The sequence below is a fragment of the Crocuta crocuta genome, unplaced genomic scaffold (genome assembly GCF_008692635.1).
Source record: "Crocuta crocuta isolate KB4526 unplaced genomic scaffold, BGI_CrCroc_1.0 scaffold30, whole genome shotgun sequence".
NCBI classification, from domain to species: domain Eukaryota; kingdom Metazoa; phylum Chordata; class Mammalia; order Carnivora; family Hyaenidae; genus Crocuta; species Crocuta crocuta.
This window is the reverse complement of record NW_027528345.1, coordinates 7,017,112-7,031,624: the sequence shown is the minus strand read 5'-3', so window position 1 is coordinate 7,031,624 and position 14,513 is coordinate 7,017,112. Positions and strand designations below refer to the sequence as shown.

The 14,513-nt window shown below is 36.9% G+C and overlaps 1 protein-coding gene across 1 annotated transcript in view; it reads right to left on the bottom strand.

Annotated features, from left to right (window-relative positions):
• Positions 1–269: 269 nt before the first annotated feature.
• LOC144222953 (uncharacterized) overlaps positions 270–14,513 on the bottom strand; it is a 125,113-nt gene continuing 110,869 nt past the window's right edge. The window contains exons 4-5 of the mRNA XM_077753661.1: positions 5,457–5,507; positions 270–391 (exon numbers count right to left, since the gene is read on the bottom strand). Coding sequence (XP_077609787.1) covers positions 270–391; positions 5,457–5,507 — 173 coding nt within the window. The remainder of the gene's footprint in view (positions 392–5,456; positions 5,508–14,513) is intronic.

The window sequence follows — 14,513 nt, the reverse complement described above, 5'->3', positions numbered from 1 at the left end:
GACTGAAGGAAGGGCATGGGGAATCTAATGTCTGGATAGGGAATGGCTGATTTTCCTACAGCAAGTGTTCCATTCAATCATGTTTATATGGTTTTCTTCTGCCAGGATAACAAATTCCACACTAGACACTAGCCCTTGCCCAGATTCACAGAACTGCTGCAGATCTTTCCCAAGAAACATTTGGCTTTTATCTAATTTAAGTAAATATGTGGTGATATTTCTTCCCTTAAGCATCCACAAGTATTCAGAGAACCACATTAGTTCAGGCATTATTTCATATAGGAAATTTTATAGAAAGAAATTTTCACCTCTTGGGAAGTGACTTTTGAAAATAAAGACATGCAAGCATTTACTTTTCTCTCTTTACGACTTTCACACCAAGGAGGCCAAACTGAAAAACACAACACACAATAACAATAAAGCGTTATCTAAGGTAAAAAAGCATTATTGGCAGTTACATATTGTGTGGCTTTAACATCTGCTTCCTTGTTTGCATTTGAATAGCACTGCCATTTTAACCACCTTCGACATGCTTTTGTCTTGAATTTTGCACCTTTTCTATAGGTTTTTATAGCTTCATAAATGCAGCACTGTGTTTTACAAAGATAAGGGCATTTTCTGGGCATTTTGCTTTTCAAATACAAAGGATAGTGATGCACATTATTACATTACTAGTCACTATAAATAAATATCCCACTGTCTTTTTGCTAAGTACATTACTGATTAATCACTACAGATTAAAATAATCCCATATTGAAACAGTAAATTTTTTAAGGTTAATAGAAACTGTATCCATATGGTATTGTTGTTTTAATAGCTTAATTTGCAAATAAAGGAGCAATTATAATAATTTACCTCTTAAAATAATACAAGATTTATAGAATATTTTCCTTCATGAAAACAGCACCACCATCTGGAACCCTACAGTTTGTGCAATGAAAGAATTAAATTGCAAGGTTTCGTCTTGTTTTGTTTTAGCTGGTAGAAAAGTAATTTGTCTCTTCCTGAGAGATTTTACCAATAAAAGTAATGCAGAAATAGCATTTTGTTATCAAGTAAGAAATAACTGTGTTCTCTGACCGACCCTCCCCAGTCCCACCACAAGAGATTCATGTAGTTTGTGTCCTACAGAAATTTGAATTTGAATGCTATCAGACTCTCACATGGTTTCTTTTTTAGCTAAAGTTATTATAAAATTACCGTTTCAACAAGGATTAATTTTATATGACCTCCTGAATGCATTTTCTTCACTACAGAAAAATAGACTTTTTTCTTTAACCTCATGTTAAATAAGTTTGATGTTCCAATCTTTCTCAGGAGATTAATCTGTACCCATGATGAAAAACAATTGAACCAGCTCTCAAACATTAGAAACTAAAAGAATTTTAAGTACTATACAAGTATACAGAATTATTGTTATCATTATTATATAAATTAAAGGGACCATGAATAGTGTAGCATATATAAGTACATATATGCGGCTCAAATATAGCTCTCTATAATAGCTTTACTAAATAGTACATAAAATTATGCAAACTTTAAGTTCTTCAACAATGGAAAACACTAAATAATGTTTGTTAAAATCCCTACTATTCTCATGAATGGAACAAAGCAGTTCATTCAAGAGTAAAAAATCACATCCAACACTCTAAACAATCATTTTCTTGTATTGTTGGATTAGGATGTTTTAATCAATGGCCTTATTGCCATTGTTTTTTCATAAATCAGCCTTAAAACTGAACACTCCAGTGTTCCATTCAGTTGCCAAAATCAGTCTCATCCTGCATTGAGCCATGTGCATCCTCTAAAGTGGAGCCAAGAACAACTGACAACTGTTTCCTGAAAAACAAAGGCAAAAATTCTCCAGCTATGTCAGATGAACACTATGGATAAACATGCTTTTTTATCTATTCCTAACCCCACTGTTGAATTTCAGCTTTCTAGTCTGTGAATATGTTCCCAATTAGCTCATTTGATCATCTTTTCTCCTATTACGAACATTCAAATGACATTTAACCTAGTGACTGAGTTACAGAGCTACAGTGTATCAACCCTGCTCTAAGTGTTTCATATGTATTCATTCATTCTCATACGATTCTATGACTTGAGCACTATTATTTCCTCCCACATTTAAAGATGAGGAAGCTGAGGCCCAAAAAGTTAAGCACATTTGCCCAAGGTCACACAACTAAGAAGGAGAACACCATGGATTTCAACACAGAAAGTCACATTTCTAAAGCCCTAATTTAAACTACTCTAAGGCCACTTTCTAACCAGTATACGATGTCAGGGTCTTCAGTGATCTTTGACCTTGGCTACCACTCTACATTTTATTAATTTTAGTCCCAGCTTATCTTATTTTGCAGTAAATATCAAATCAATTTGTAAGCCTTTTTTCCATATATATTGTATTTGTTTTCATCTATACATTTTTAAATTGCTCTTTCTTCAAAAGTCTTTCAGTATTCAATCACTATTGAAAGCCAACTATGCAACTTCTAAAATATTATCTAACTTTCAAAAATCTATGGTTTCGCTTGGCATTATCTATCAAAATTCATCATGCATACATACTTTGAACTAGCAATTCTACTGCTATAGCTTTATCATATATATATTCCCCCGTATGTCCTTAAAGACAAATGTATAAGAATGTTCATTTTACCAATGTAAAAACAAAAGTTTGGAAGAAATCTAAATGCCCACCATAGGGGACTGGTTAAATAAATTATGGTTCATCCTTGCAATGGGATATTATAACTTTATTAAAAAGAATGAGCTAGAGCTTTATGTATACATATTAAACTAAGTTCAAGATATATGAATTGAAAAAAGATACTTAGAATATTCCTATTTACAGGTAATAAAATGTACATACATATACCTATATTTAAATAGAAAAATGTCTAATAAATGCTTTTGGAGGGCATTTGTAGAAACAAAGACATATTTCAGTGTTACTCTTGTGCTATTACCATGAGAATATATCATTTTCCAATTAAAATAGAGACTAATCATAGAGAAAGGAATCATTTATGCTTCTATGAGCAAAGCACAGCATTTGGAGCAAATATAGTTAATTCTCTGTCCCTGCCACCAAGGAAAGTGGCATTTGTTTGGAATAGGAGCCATGTACACATGCAGTTTTACTGCCAAGAAGGAATTTAAATGCTGTGAGTAGGAAGATTTCAAGTCAAAGGAGGGAAAGCTTTCCTCACTAGGGAGAGTAGAGAAGGTATGGGGGAAGCAGTGTTAGGACTGGGTCTTGAGGTGTTTCACTGAGGCAGCATAGGTTTAGGTGAGTGGATTCTGAACCTGAGGTCCCTGGATTCCAATCTGGCTTCAGCAATTATTTGCCATATGATCTTGGGCAAGTTTCTTAGCTTCTCTGTCCTCGGTTTCCTTGTTAATAAATTGAGGATAACAATAGTACCTACTTCACCATGTGGTGGCAAGGTTTAAATGAGTTCATATGCACAAAGTATGCAGAACAACTTGTATAATCACTATTGAAGTATTTGCTATAACAATTTAATTGAACAGGAGAAGGGTTAATTAATTTTTAAAGGGGGTATGATAACCAATTTGTATAAAAGTAAGTTAGAACTCTATTTTGTACCTTACCCCAAAATAATTGTCAGGCGGATCAAAGATTTAAATATTAAAAAAAAGGGAGGGTCCAACTCTTGATTTCAGCTCAGGTCATGATCATAGGGTTGTGGGATCGAGCCCTGTGTTGGGCTCTACTCTAAGCATGGAGCCTGCTTGGGATTCTCTCTCTTTCTCCCTCTGCCTCTCTCCCAATAAAGGTATGATAGAAAACATAGGTGCATTAATTTATCATAGTCATGAAATACACCTTTCTAAATATGATCTCAAAAGCCAATACCTTAAAAATATGACAGATTAAACACATAAAAATGAAAAACTTTTTACACACACACACACACACACACACTGCCATAATCAAAGTTCAAAGAAAAACATTGAGAAAATATTTTACCTCACTCATAATCAAAGAAATACAAAATAACAAGAATGATAAAACTCGGTGCTATAGGTTAAATGTAGCAAAATAGGCACTTGCCTACAGTGTTGAACAGAGTAGAAACTGGAAAATTTTCTGGACAAAAATTTGGCATTATGTTTCCTAAACTTTAAAATGTATGTGCCTTTTGGCCTAGCAATTCCACTATTAGGAATTCATCCTAGGAAAATAATTAGACAAGTGCAGAATTCAAGATAGCAATCCCAAGACATGCTTTTATATCAGTGAAAAATGAGAAACAACTCAAAACGTCCATTAGTAGGAAATCAGTTCAATAATTTATAATATATCCAGATAAGAAATCATACTAAGAGAGATGATTCAGATCTATACTTATTAATATGCAAAATGACCAGATTTATTTTAAGTGAAAAAAATCAGGTTGCAAAATAGTATGATTAATACAATCCTTTTTTGTAAAAATATTTGTGGATATGGGTGCACACACACACACAGCCTGAAATACATATTGCTAAATGCTTACTATATTAATTGCTGTGTAATAAGATTCCAGGTGAGTTTCACTTTCTTCCTTATAAATTTCTGCAGTATGTATTCTTTTTTTTTTTTTACAATGATTAGGTATTACTTTCATAGCAACTAAAATTTTTTTTATGTTTTTTATTTATTTTTGAGACAAGACAGAAAGCACGAGCTGGGGCAGGGCAGAGAGGCAGACAGGAACTGAAGCAGGTTCCACAATGACAGACAGCAAGAGCCTGACGCGGGGCTCAAACTCATGAGCCCTGAGATCATGACCTGAGCTGAAGTTGGACACTTATAGCCAACTGAGCCACCCAGGCACCCCACACAGCAATTTTTTAAGCAATATTTTTCACTGGAGAAATAAAAACAGAAGTAAACCTTAAAGGTGGGTATAATATACTCCCTCCCTATTGCTGCCTTTTAGGTCTGTCAGCGATGTTTGTTTATGTTTGGTAGCAGAAGAGTGAAGGCAGAACTAGGGGAAAAATCTATTTTTATTACACATGTAAATACTTGATATGAGGGCTTAACCTCTCAAGGCTAATTTAAATATAACCATCCTAGGGATTTTTTTTTTTCACTAAGGTTCAGCAGAAGAGGGTTTATAATTTCCTTAATCATCAAGTTTTTAAAAGGCTGCTGACTGGAACAATGCTATTTTTGAACAGTGCCATAAATAGGCTCATGAACTCTACCAGACAAGGTCTCTCCTTCATAGATTTAGCCTCTTCACTAAACAAACATTTATTAAGCCCTGACTCTATGCCAGGCACAGTGGATACTAAGTAAGTAAAACACAGTCTCTATTTTTAATAGGTTTACTTTCGAGCAAAAGCCAGACAGAAAAGGGAGCAAATACCATGTTAACTCTGCTAGGTGCTGAAGTAACAGTAACAAATATAGGAGTGCGAAAAAAGTCTACCTGTGCAGCAAGTGTAAAAAGCTTCATAATGGGGTAACTCTTGAGCTGGAGCTGTCAAGATGAAAATATTTGTCTTCAGTCAGGAAGAGGAAATAATGACAGAATATTAACAGCATAATGAAAGAAAGATGAAAAATACACCAGGGTTGGAGTGCTCAAAGAACAGGTTGTTTTAGCTTACAAAAGTAGTATGTGCTCCTAACAAATTAAATATTATCAAAAGCATTTTTTTATTTTTCAAATTTTTATCTAAATTCTAGTTACTATATAGCATAATATTGGTTTCAGGAGTAGAATTTAGTGATTCATCAGTTACATACATAGTGCTCCTCCTAACAACTGCCCTCCTTAAAACCCATCACCCATATAGCCCATCCCCTCCACCCACTTCTCTCCATCAGTCCTAAGATTGTTCTCTATCATTAAGAGTCTCTTATGGTTTGTTTCTCTCTCTCCCTCTTTTTCCCCCTTTCCATATGGGTACATATGTCTCTTAAATTCTACATATGAATGAAACCATATGGTATTTATCTTTCTCTGACTTAGTTTGCTCAGCATAATACACTCTAGCTCCATCCACATCGCTGCAAATGGCAAGATTTCATTCTTTTGATGGCTGTGTAATATTCCATTGTACATATATGCCACATCTTCTTTATCCATTCATCAGTCACTGGACATTTTGGCCCTTCCCAATATTTGGCTATTGTTGATACTGTTGCCATAAACATAGGGGTGCATGTGCCCTTCAAATCACTATTTTTGTATCTTTTGGGTAAATACCTAGTAGTGCAATTGTTGGATTGTAGTGTGGTTCTATTTTTAACTTTTGAGGAACCTCCATACTGTTCTCCAGAGCAGCTGCTCTAGTGTGCATTCACACCAACAGTGTAAGAGGGTTCCACTTTCTCCATATCCTCACCAACATCTGTTGTTTCCCGAGTTGTTAATTTTAGCCATTCTGACACGTGTAAGGTGGTATCTCATTGTGGTTTTGATTTGTATTTCCCTAATGATGAGTGATGTTGAGCATCTTTTCATGTGTCTGTTAGCCATCTGGATGTCTTGTCTGGAAAAATGTCTATTCATGTCTTCTGCCTAATTTCTTCACTGGATTATTTATTTTTTTCTTGGGGTTGAGTTTGATAAGTTCTTCATAGACTTTGGATATTAACCCTTTATCAGATAATGTCATTTACAAATATCTTCTCAAAAACATTTAAATAAAAAATGCAAAGGTTTCATTATTTTTCCTATTCCCATTCCTCCAGTCTCACTTCCTGAGGTAGTAGAGTTAACAGCTTGAGTGTTTCCTTCCACACTTTCTCCAGCAAACACAAGCCACATGCTTGCTTTTGGTTTCTTTTACTTTGGCAAACGTGGAATCATGCGACACACATTGTTGTTCAACTTTTAGAAAATTATCTAACGGGGTACCTGGGTGGCTCAGTCAGTTAGTTGCCTGACTCTTGATTTTGGTTCGGGTCATAATATCACAGTTTGTGAGTTACAGCCCTGTATGGTGCTCTGCACTGATAGTGCAGAGCCTGTTGGGGATTCTCTCTCTCTCTCTTCCTCTCTCTCTGCCCCACCTCATGATAAATAGAATCTTTCTCAAAATAAATAAATAAAGTTAAAAAATTATCTAACAATCTACCCAAGGATATCTCTCCTGGTCAGTGAATATGGATCTGACATATTTTTCAAATAATTGCGTATTATTGCTAAGTGTGGACTGTATTTAATTATGACCCTATTTGTTAGACATTTAGCTTGTATTCATTTCATTCTTTTCTTTTACCCTCCCAATAAAAACAATGATTTTATAACCACCACCCTTTTGTGTGTCCTAACTTTTGTGTGTAGTTTATTTGTATGGGATGGATTTCTGAGTATGTAGTTGCCAAGTCAAAGATTGTGCATACTTTAAATCTTAAAGATATAGCTAAGGGAATAGGTATGTTGGCATCGTTTATTAAATATTTCACCTTTCGGGCACCTAGGTGGCTCAATCAGTTAAGTGTCCGACTTCAGCTCAGGTCATGATCTCATGGTTCGTGGATTCAAGCCCTGCATCGGGCTCTGTGATGACTGCTAGCTCAGAACCTGGATCCTGCTTCAGATTCTGTGTCTCCCTCTCTCTCTGACCCTTCCCTGCTCATGCTGTCTCTCTCTCTCTCTCTCTCTCAGAAATGAATAAAATATTTAAAAATATTCCACCTTTTCCCACTAAATTGGAATATCATCTTTACCATGAATCTATTTCTGGACTCTGTTCTATTCCAGTGAACTGTGTATCTATTCCTATGTCAATATCATACTTTTTATTGCTATACTTTTTTATGACCAGCTTAATAATCTTGAACAGAATGGCATTGTGGTTAAGGACATGGGCTCCTGAAACCAAAAGCCTAGGTTTAGATCAGACTTCACCAACTTTGTGATCTTGAGCAAATTACTTCAATACCTTCATCCATAAAAGGAGGATAGTAACAATATCTAACTTACGAGGTTGTTGTGAGGATTAAAGGACTGATGTAAGTAGAGTGTTCAGAGCCATGCCCAGCTCAGGGTAAATGGGAAGCATTAGCTGTGATTAGGGTAACTGGAAAGGCATGTTATTGATGGGGTTTAGGAAATGCTAGCCCCGCAAATGGCACCTTGGCATATTAAGTATTTTGAACTGAAGGAGTTTGAGAAAACAGCAGAGTCATGGTCACTCTCAACTTCCTTTGCCCTTTCCCACTGAAACAGCTCATAAGACTCTCAAGTGAGAGGTGCCCTCCCTACTCTCAAAAGAAAGAAGCATCCTTATCTCTGAAGACAAAGGGATCTCAAGAAGAATTCTGATGAACAGGCTTGCTGTTTCCCCCAGTTTACTATATTTATCTCATACTCTTTGATTATCCTGTTTCTTTACACCTATCTAATCTTCATCAAAATAAAAAAATACATAAAAATACTCAGGTCTACAGGCACCTCAGTGGCTCAGTCAATTGAGCATCCAACTCCTGATTTTGGCTCAAGTCATGATCTCATAGTTGTGGGATGGAGCCCCACATCGGAATCCACATTGTGCGTGGAGCCTGCTTAAGATTCTCTCTCTCTCTCTGCCTCTCTCCCTTACACTGCTCCTCTGCACTACTCATGCTCTCTGTCTCTTTAAAAAAAAACAAAAACAATTCATATCTAACTGTTTCTCCCAGTCTTCATTTTCTTAAGAGGACTCTTATGTCACATGAAACTGACATTAAATAAATTTGCATGCTTTTTGCCTGTAAATCTGTCTTTGTCAGAGTTTTGCCAGTTTAATTTTCAGGCTCAGCCAGGGACCCTAAGACAGTTGAGAAAATTTTTTTTTCTTCCTCTACATCATCTTTCACTATTCTTACACAGTTTTCTTGTGTCTTCACTGGCTTTTATGTTTCTAAATGAACTTCAAATAATTCTGTCCAGTCCCTCCTCACAAAAGTTTTAGGATTCCTATTCATATATTCATAGAATATGCATTTGGAAAAGATTACAACAGACTTATAATCACAGTTTCCTCTAGGGAAGAGAGTAAGCTGGGACTTCACACAACTGAATTTTTAACATGCATATATTACTTAAAAAATAAAAATATCTTCTGAGTTTTTCTGTTTTATATTAGTATTCTAAGCTTAGTGTTTTAATCTGAATTACATTCATATATATTCTAGACTGGTGTTGTGCCCTTAAATAAGAAATTAGGTGCTCCTGCACACTTGAAAATGGGTTCCTGTGGCTGAGGACTGGAAAGCTTCATAAGCAAGAAACATGTGGTCTAGACCTTGAAAGATGAATGGGTGTCCTCCTGACAGAGAAGAGTGATTAGGACATTCCAGAGTTTGAGAATAGGCTTGCACAGAGATATGAATAAACACTGCATGTGAGGGGGGTGGGAATGCGGGGAGAAGAGAGAACACTGACTTTGAGCAGAAGCCAGGGCTGAGTTCTGGAATCTAAGAATGTGATGAGATGGGAGAAAGTGCTTTTTCCACCCCGTCTCACCCAGGGAATTTCAGGGTGAATTAGAGAAGGGCAGAACAAAGATAGCCAGGACAAGGTTAGGCTGTAATCTCTGTGAAGACAGGACCACACCTGTCCCATTCAGCATTCTGTCCCCAGTTCCTAGGATGGTGCACATAGAGGCCCCCATAAGTATTTGCTCAATGAATGGATAAATGAATGAATGACTAAAAATCACATCTAACACAGCAGTAAATTTTTGAGAAATAAATGAAAGCAAATGATAATTTTGAGTAAATTTTACTTATTTATTTATTTTTTTAATTTTTTTAAATGTTTTATTTATTTCTAGGAGAGAAGAGAGAGAGACAGCGTGAGCAGGGGAGGGTCAGAGAGAGGGAGACACAGACTCTGAAACAGGCTCCAGGCTCTGAGCTGGCAGTCAGCACAGAGCCCGACACGGGGCTCGAACCCACAAACCGCGAGATCATGACCTAAGCGAAAGTCGGACGCTTAACCGACTAAGCCACCCAGGCGCCCCAATTTTGAGTAAATTTTAAAAAGCAAATGATAACATATGATGATAAATGGAAGAAATATCATCTGTTGCATTACTAATGATAAATATGTGATGAATACCTGCTCTATCAATGAATGCACATAATATGGGCATGAGAGCATTAGGAAAACAACTTATTTGAAGGAGATGTTTTTCCATCAAGTTCTTACTTGAAAACTAATACTTGAAAATGAGCTTTTAATAGCTCATTTTCACATATAACTACAATAATTGAGATGGGATGGAAAAGCAAAATTGAGGGACTTTGGACAATAGTCAAAGATGCAGAACTCTCCAGAGAATCTGTTGAGCAACTACTTTATGGTGTACTGTCACCGCTGCCAGGCTGGAGATAACAGGTAAATGAATGAGACGAAGAGGCTGCCTAGTCTGGTGGCAGCAGCTCTTGTGTGGAGCCAGGAAACCTGGGCTTGCATCCCAGCTCTCATGCTCACCCAGCAGCCCCTTTTCTCAGTTCCTCCAGCTGCTTATGTTCTCTAAATTCCCAGCCAGCTCTAATATTCGTTGATGCTAAATCATGAAGGAAAAGGAGAGAAGTTCCACAGGCTGGCAATTGAAAGCTAGAACATTATCCTCTGGCCATTGCAGTCATTTTAGGAAAGAAACATCCATTTGGTCAACAAATGTCTATCTCATAAGGCAGCATGCAGTGTCCAATGATATAAAGTTAATACAGCATAATGCCCACCGTCAGAAGCTTACAGTTTAGTAGAGGAGAAGAAAATAAATATGTAGGAATAAGTAAAATTCAAGGCAGAGGGTATCAGACACCATGGAAGAGACAGAAAATGCTACTGAGCATGTAAAGGCTATTGGGTGAGGCTCCCAGCCACTGTGGAGCAGAGCATGGAGGTGAGTGCTGGGGAGAGGCTGGTGCAGCTCACCCTGCCATTCCTCTACAGCTGTGCCCCCTCAGTTTGCAGACAGCATCAACCTGCGGAGCTGCCTTCCTTCCTAGAGCTTCAGCTGCTTTCAGTGTAAACAGTTCCCAACCAGCAAACAGTTGAATTCCATTCATTAGTTAGATACTTGGGTATTCAGAAGTCACACGTGATTCTTAATTGGTGGTCAAAGAGCAAATTTAAGCCATGGGGTAAGTGAGATATAGTACTGGCAAGACTGTTTTGACATCATTCAACCCCAGACATTCAATATTGTACAAAATGCAATTTCAAAAATAAGAATGTATAATTTCAGGGCAGAACAGCCTTCCCCAAAAGCAGCCCCTAAGGAGATCGTTCCACTTATCTATTGCTGGGGCACAAACTACCTTAAAACATAATAGCTCAAAACAACAACTGTTTTGTTATATCATGATTTTATGGGTGTGAACAGATTTGAAAGAGAAATTTTCTCTGTTTATATAGTTCCTAATTAAAAACTTTCAATTGAAATGGAATTTTTAAATGAAATAAGCCATAATAATTGAGATGAGAAGGAAAGGCAGTATTTTTGAGTGATTTTGGGTTATCTATATGTTACTCATGGTGTTGATGGGGGCCACTCAGTAGTCATCTGGCAGAGAGTAGGTTTGGAGGATCCAAGACAGCTCATTCGCATGGCTGGTGCCTTGGCAGGGATGTCTGCAAGGCTGGAGTCAGTGGGGACTGTCCACCAGAGCACCTACATGTTTGCCTCTCATCAGGGTGGTCACAGTCGTGAGACTTCTTACATGGCAGCTCAAGTTTTCAAGAGACAAGGCAGAGGCTACCATGTCTCTTGTGACTTAGCCTCAGAAGTCACACAGCACCATTTACACACATTTACATCTATTGATTGAGAAGTCACAAATCTCCTCAGATTCAGGGAATGGAACATAGATGTCCCCTCTTAATGGAAGGTGGAACAAAGAATTTGAGGCCTTGTTTTTAAAACTACTGAAGGGATAGAATCCACTGGAGGTTAGAGGCACATATATCAAAGCATAAAAGCTTGCTCATCGTATGTATTGCAGCTCCTAAACAAAGGGACTTCTATTAATGTTTAATTGTAGGGAAAAGGGCAGTTATCCTAATGAGGCAGAAGATTTCTAAACTCTCCAAGTACCTATTAATTCATATGTACCAATTGTTGGTGAAATATGTTAAAGGAAAACTTGGCCTCATATCTCTTCCTTTAAGTACCTCTGACAATTTGAAAATAATTCTACCTATTTTTGAATTAGGAGTGATTACTTAATAAAACAATTTAATTAATATTTCACAGTTCAAATCTTCTTTATATTTGGCAAACACAAGCTGGGTTTTTGTGTGTCATATTTTATTTTCTTTCTCATTGGTGCCTTCTTATCACCCTAAAAATGAAGGTACATATCATAAAATTGTGAAGAAAACATCGTACAATAGGAAATCTTAGCCCTTATTCCTTTTGTTCCCATTTGTATGTTAAGTGATTTATTTCTTACATTTATCACTAGAATGTATTCCAAAGTACTGTTCCTGAACTGGGGACTTGCTTTCATGATTGACAATGTCAGATGTTGTACAAGACGAACAGCCTACAAGAGAGAAGTGCCTTATTTCACCCACCAAAGAATAGTGTCTTAGAATCAGTGATGAAGCTAAGGATGGCCGTCTTTAAAAATGCCACTGACATTATCCCTCCCCTGCTTTCCACAGGCAATGATACGTGTATATCAAGACAATGAATCCTGGCTTTATCTATTTAGGATTACAGTTTGAAAGAGAATTGAGAGAACTAAGCAACTAGTTGATCCAGTATAAAGGGCATCTAGGCAGAATTGGACTGGAACTGGGAAAGAAAGGTAACAAAAAGAAGAATTTGATTCAGGTTTAAATTAAGAGTTCTTCCCAGTTTGTGCATAGAGAATTCATTAATATTCATACTGAATCCTTATTGTGCTAAGCCCCCACCAGTTCATAGAGGAACTCCATTGTGAGATCCTTTGGGAACTTATGGAGGCTTCGAAGGAAAGTCTTTCGATACACTTAAGAATCAGTGTGGGTCTCCATTTTCACTGGTTTCTATAACACCATTTCAGGCAATATTTGTGAGGGATCTTAGACAATGTCTAAAGGTGCAAAACTAGAGAAATACCATGGAGAAGGTGTGCTTCGGCATATGGCTCTCTCTGCTAGCTCTGGCAATCCAAGCCATTCAGTCCTACTGGCCTCACTTAATTCCAAGCTCTGGATGGTCCCTACTGTGATTCAGATTACTGCTCATTGTCTTGACTACTAGTGCTAGACATCTTCACTGTGCTCCAACATCTCTGTCATCTCTCACAAAGAGGAGATGCACTTTATTCTCTGTTGTAGGCTCTTTGGAGGGTCCCACTGTGGAGAGTTCCTTGAACTTCAAAACAAGAGAAATTTTAATTCACACAGAGATCCAGGGATGCTGGAAAAGGTTGAATAAGTACAGAGCCGATTCCCACACCATATATGAAACAAAAACTTCCCTCCATCCCTCAGTCAGTCCTTTTGCTAAATTTGGGTCATCATATCAGAGTCACACTGGAATGTGACTGTATCATGTTCCCTGACACACTTCAAATATGGCATGCACACACACACACACACACATTTGTACCATATATGTTTGCATATATCTATATTCAATTTTAAACACATTTCCAAGTTCTCATCCACTCTTTTGTGCAGATAAAGTAGATTCTGGAGGAAAGAAACGTTGGTTTATTTCATACTTTAAAATTAGCCAGTCTTCAATTTCACCCTAACTAGGATGGCTACTCTGCTCCTATTTTACCATTTCAATTTAGAATCATTACTCCTCCCTTACTTGTTTATTTTCACTTCTAAACTGTGACCTACCATAGGGGAGGAGACAAAGCCAAGTCTCTTGGTCCACAAATACCTTTCTATATTCCCAATACCCAGTGTGATCTTAGGCATAAAATATTTGTTGAATAAATGACCAAGGAGAATTCAAAATGATGCTATATGTCTCCAAATCACAAGAATTTCAGTCCTTTAAATAACTGTCAATAATCTGTCTTCAATAGTAACCATTTAAAACTTTATAAAATGACAATGTATCTTACTTATAATAAGTATGTCATAAAAGATGACAACAATATCAGCTAGAATTCTAAGCACAACCTCACCAAAATGTGGGGTTTAAGAGTCTATTCATCTTTGTATCATCTCTGAAATGTCATTGTTTCACACATATAATCAGAGCCCTTCTTACAAATGATTTTTTGTGTTGGAAGTAAAGAGAACAGAGTGCCTGAGGAGGATTAAGTTCAAGAGATATGGTGCTCAAAGTCTCTGGATGGGAAGGAGCATTAAGATGTGAGGAGGCATCTATGATTTTTTACTATAAATGAGTGACATATAAATTTAATGCAAGTTATATGCACACCAGAGTCTATTATTTCCAATAAACATCCTAAAACTGTATTTCTATAATAAGGCTACTGCAGCAAAATCACATTACTAAAAATAATCTCTCCAAAATTGTAATCAATATGATAGTTTTTCAGTGGGACTTGGGAAACGAGA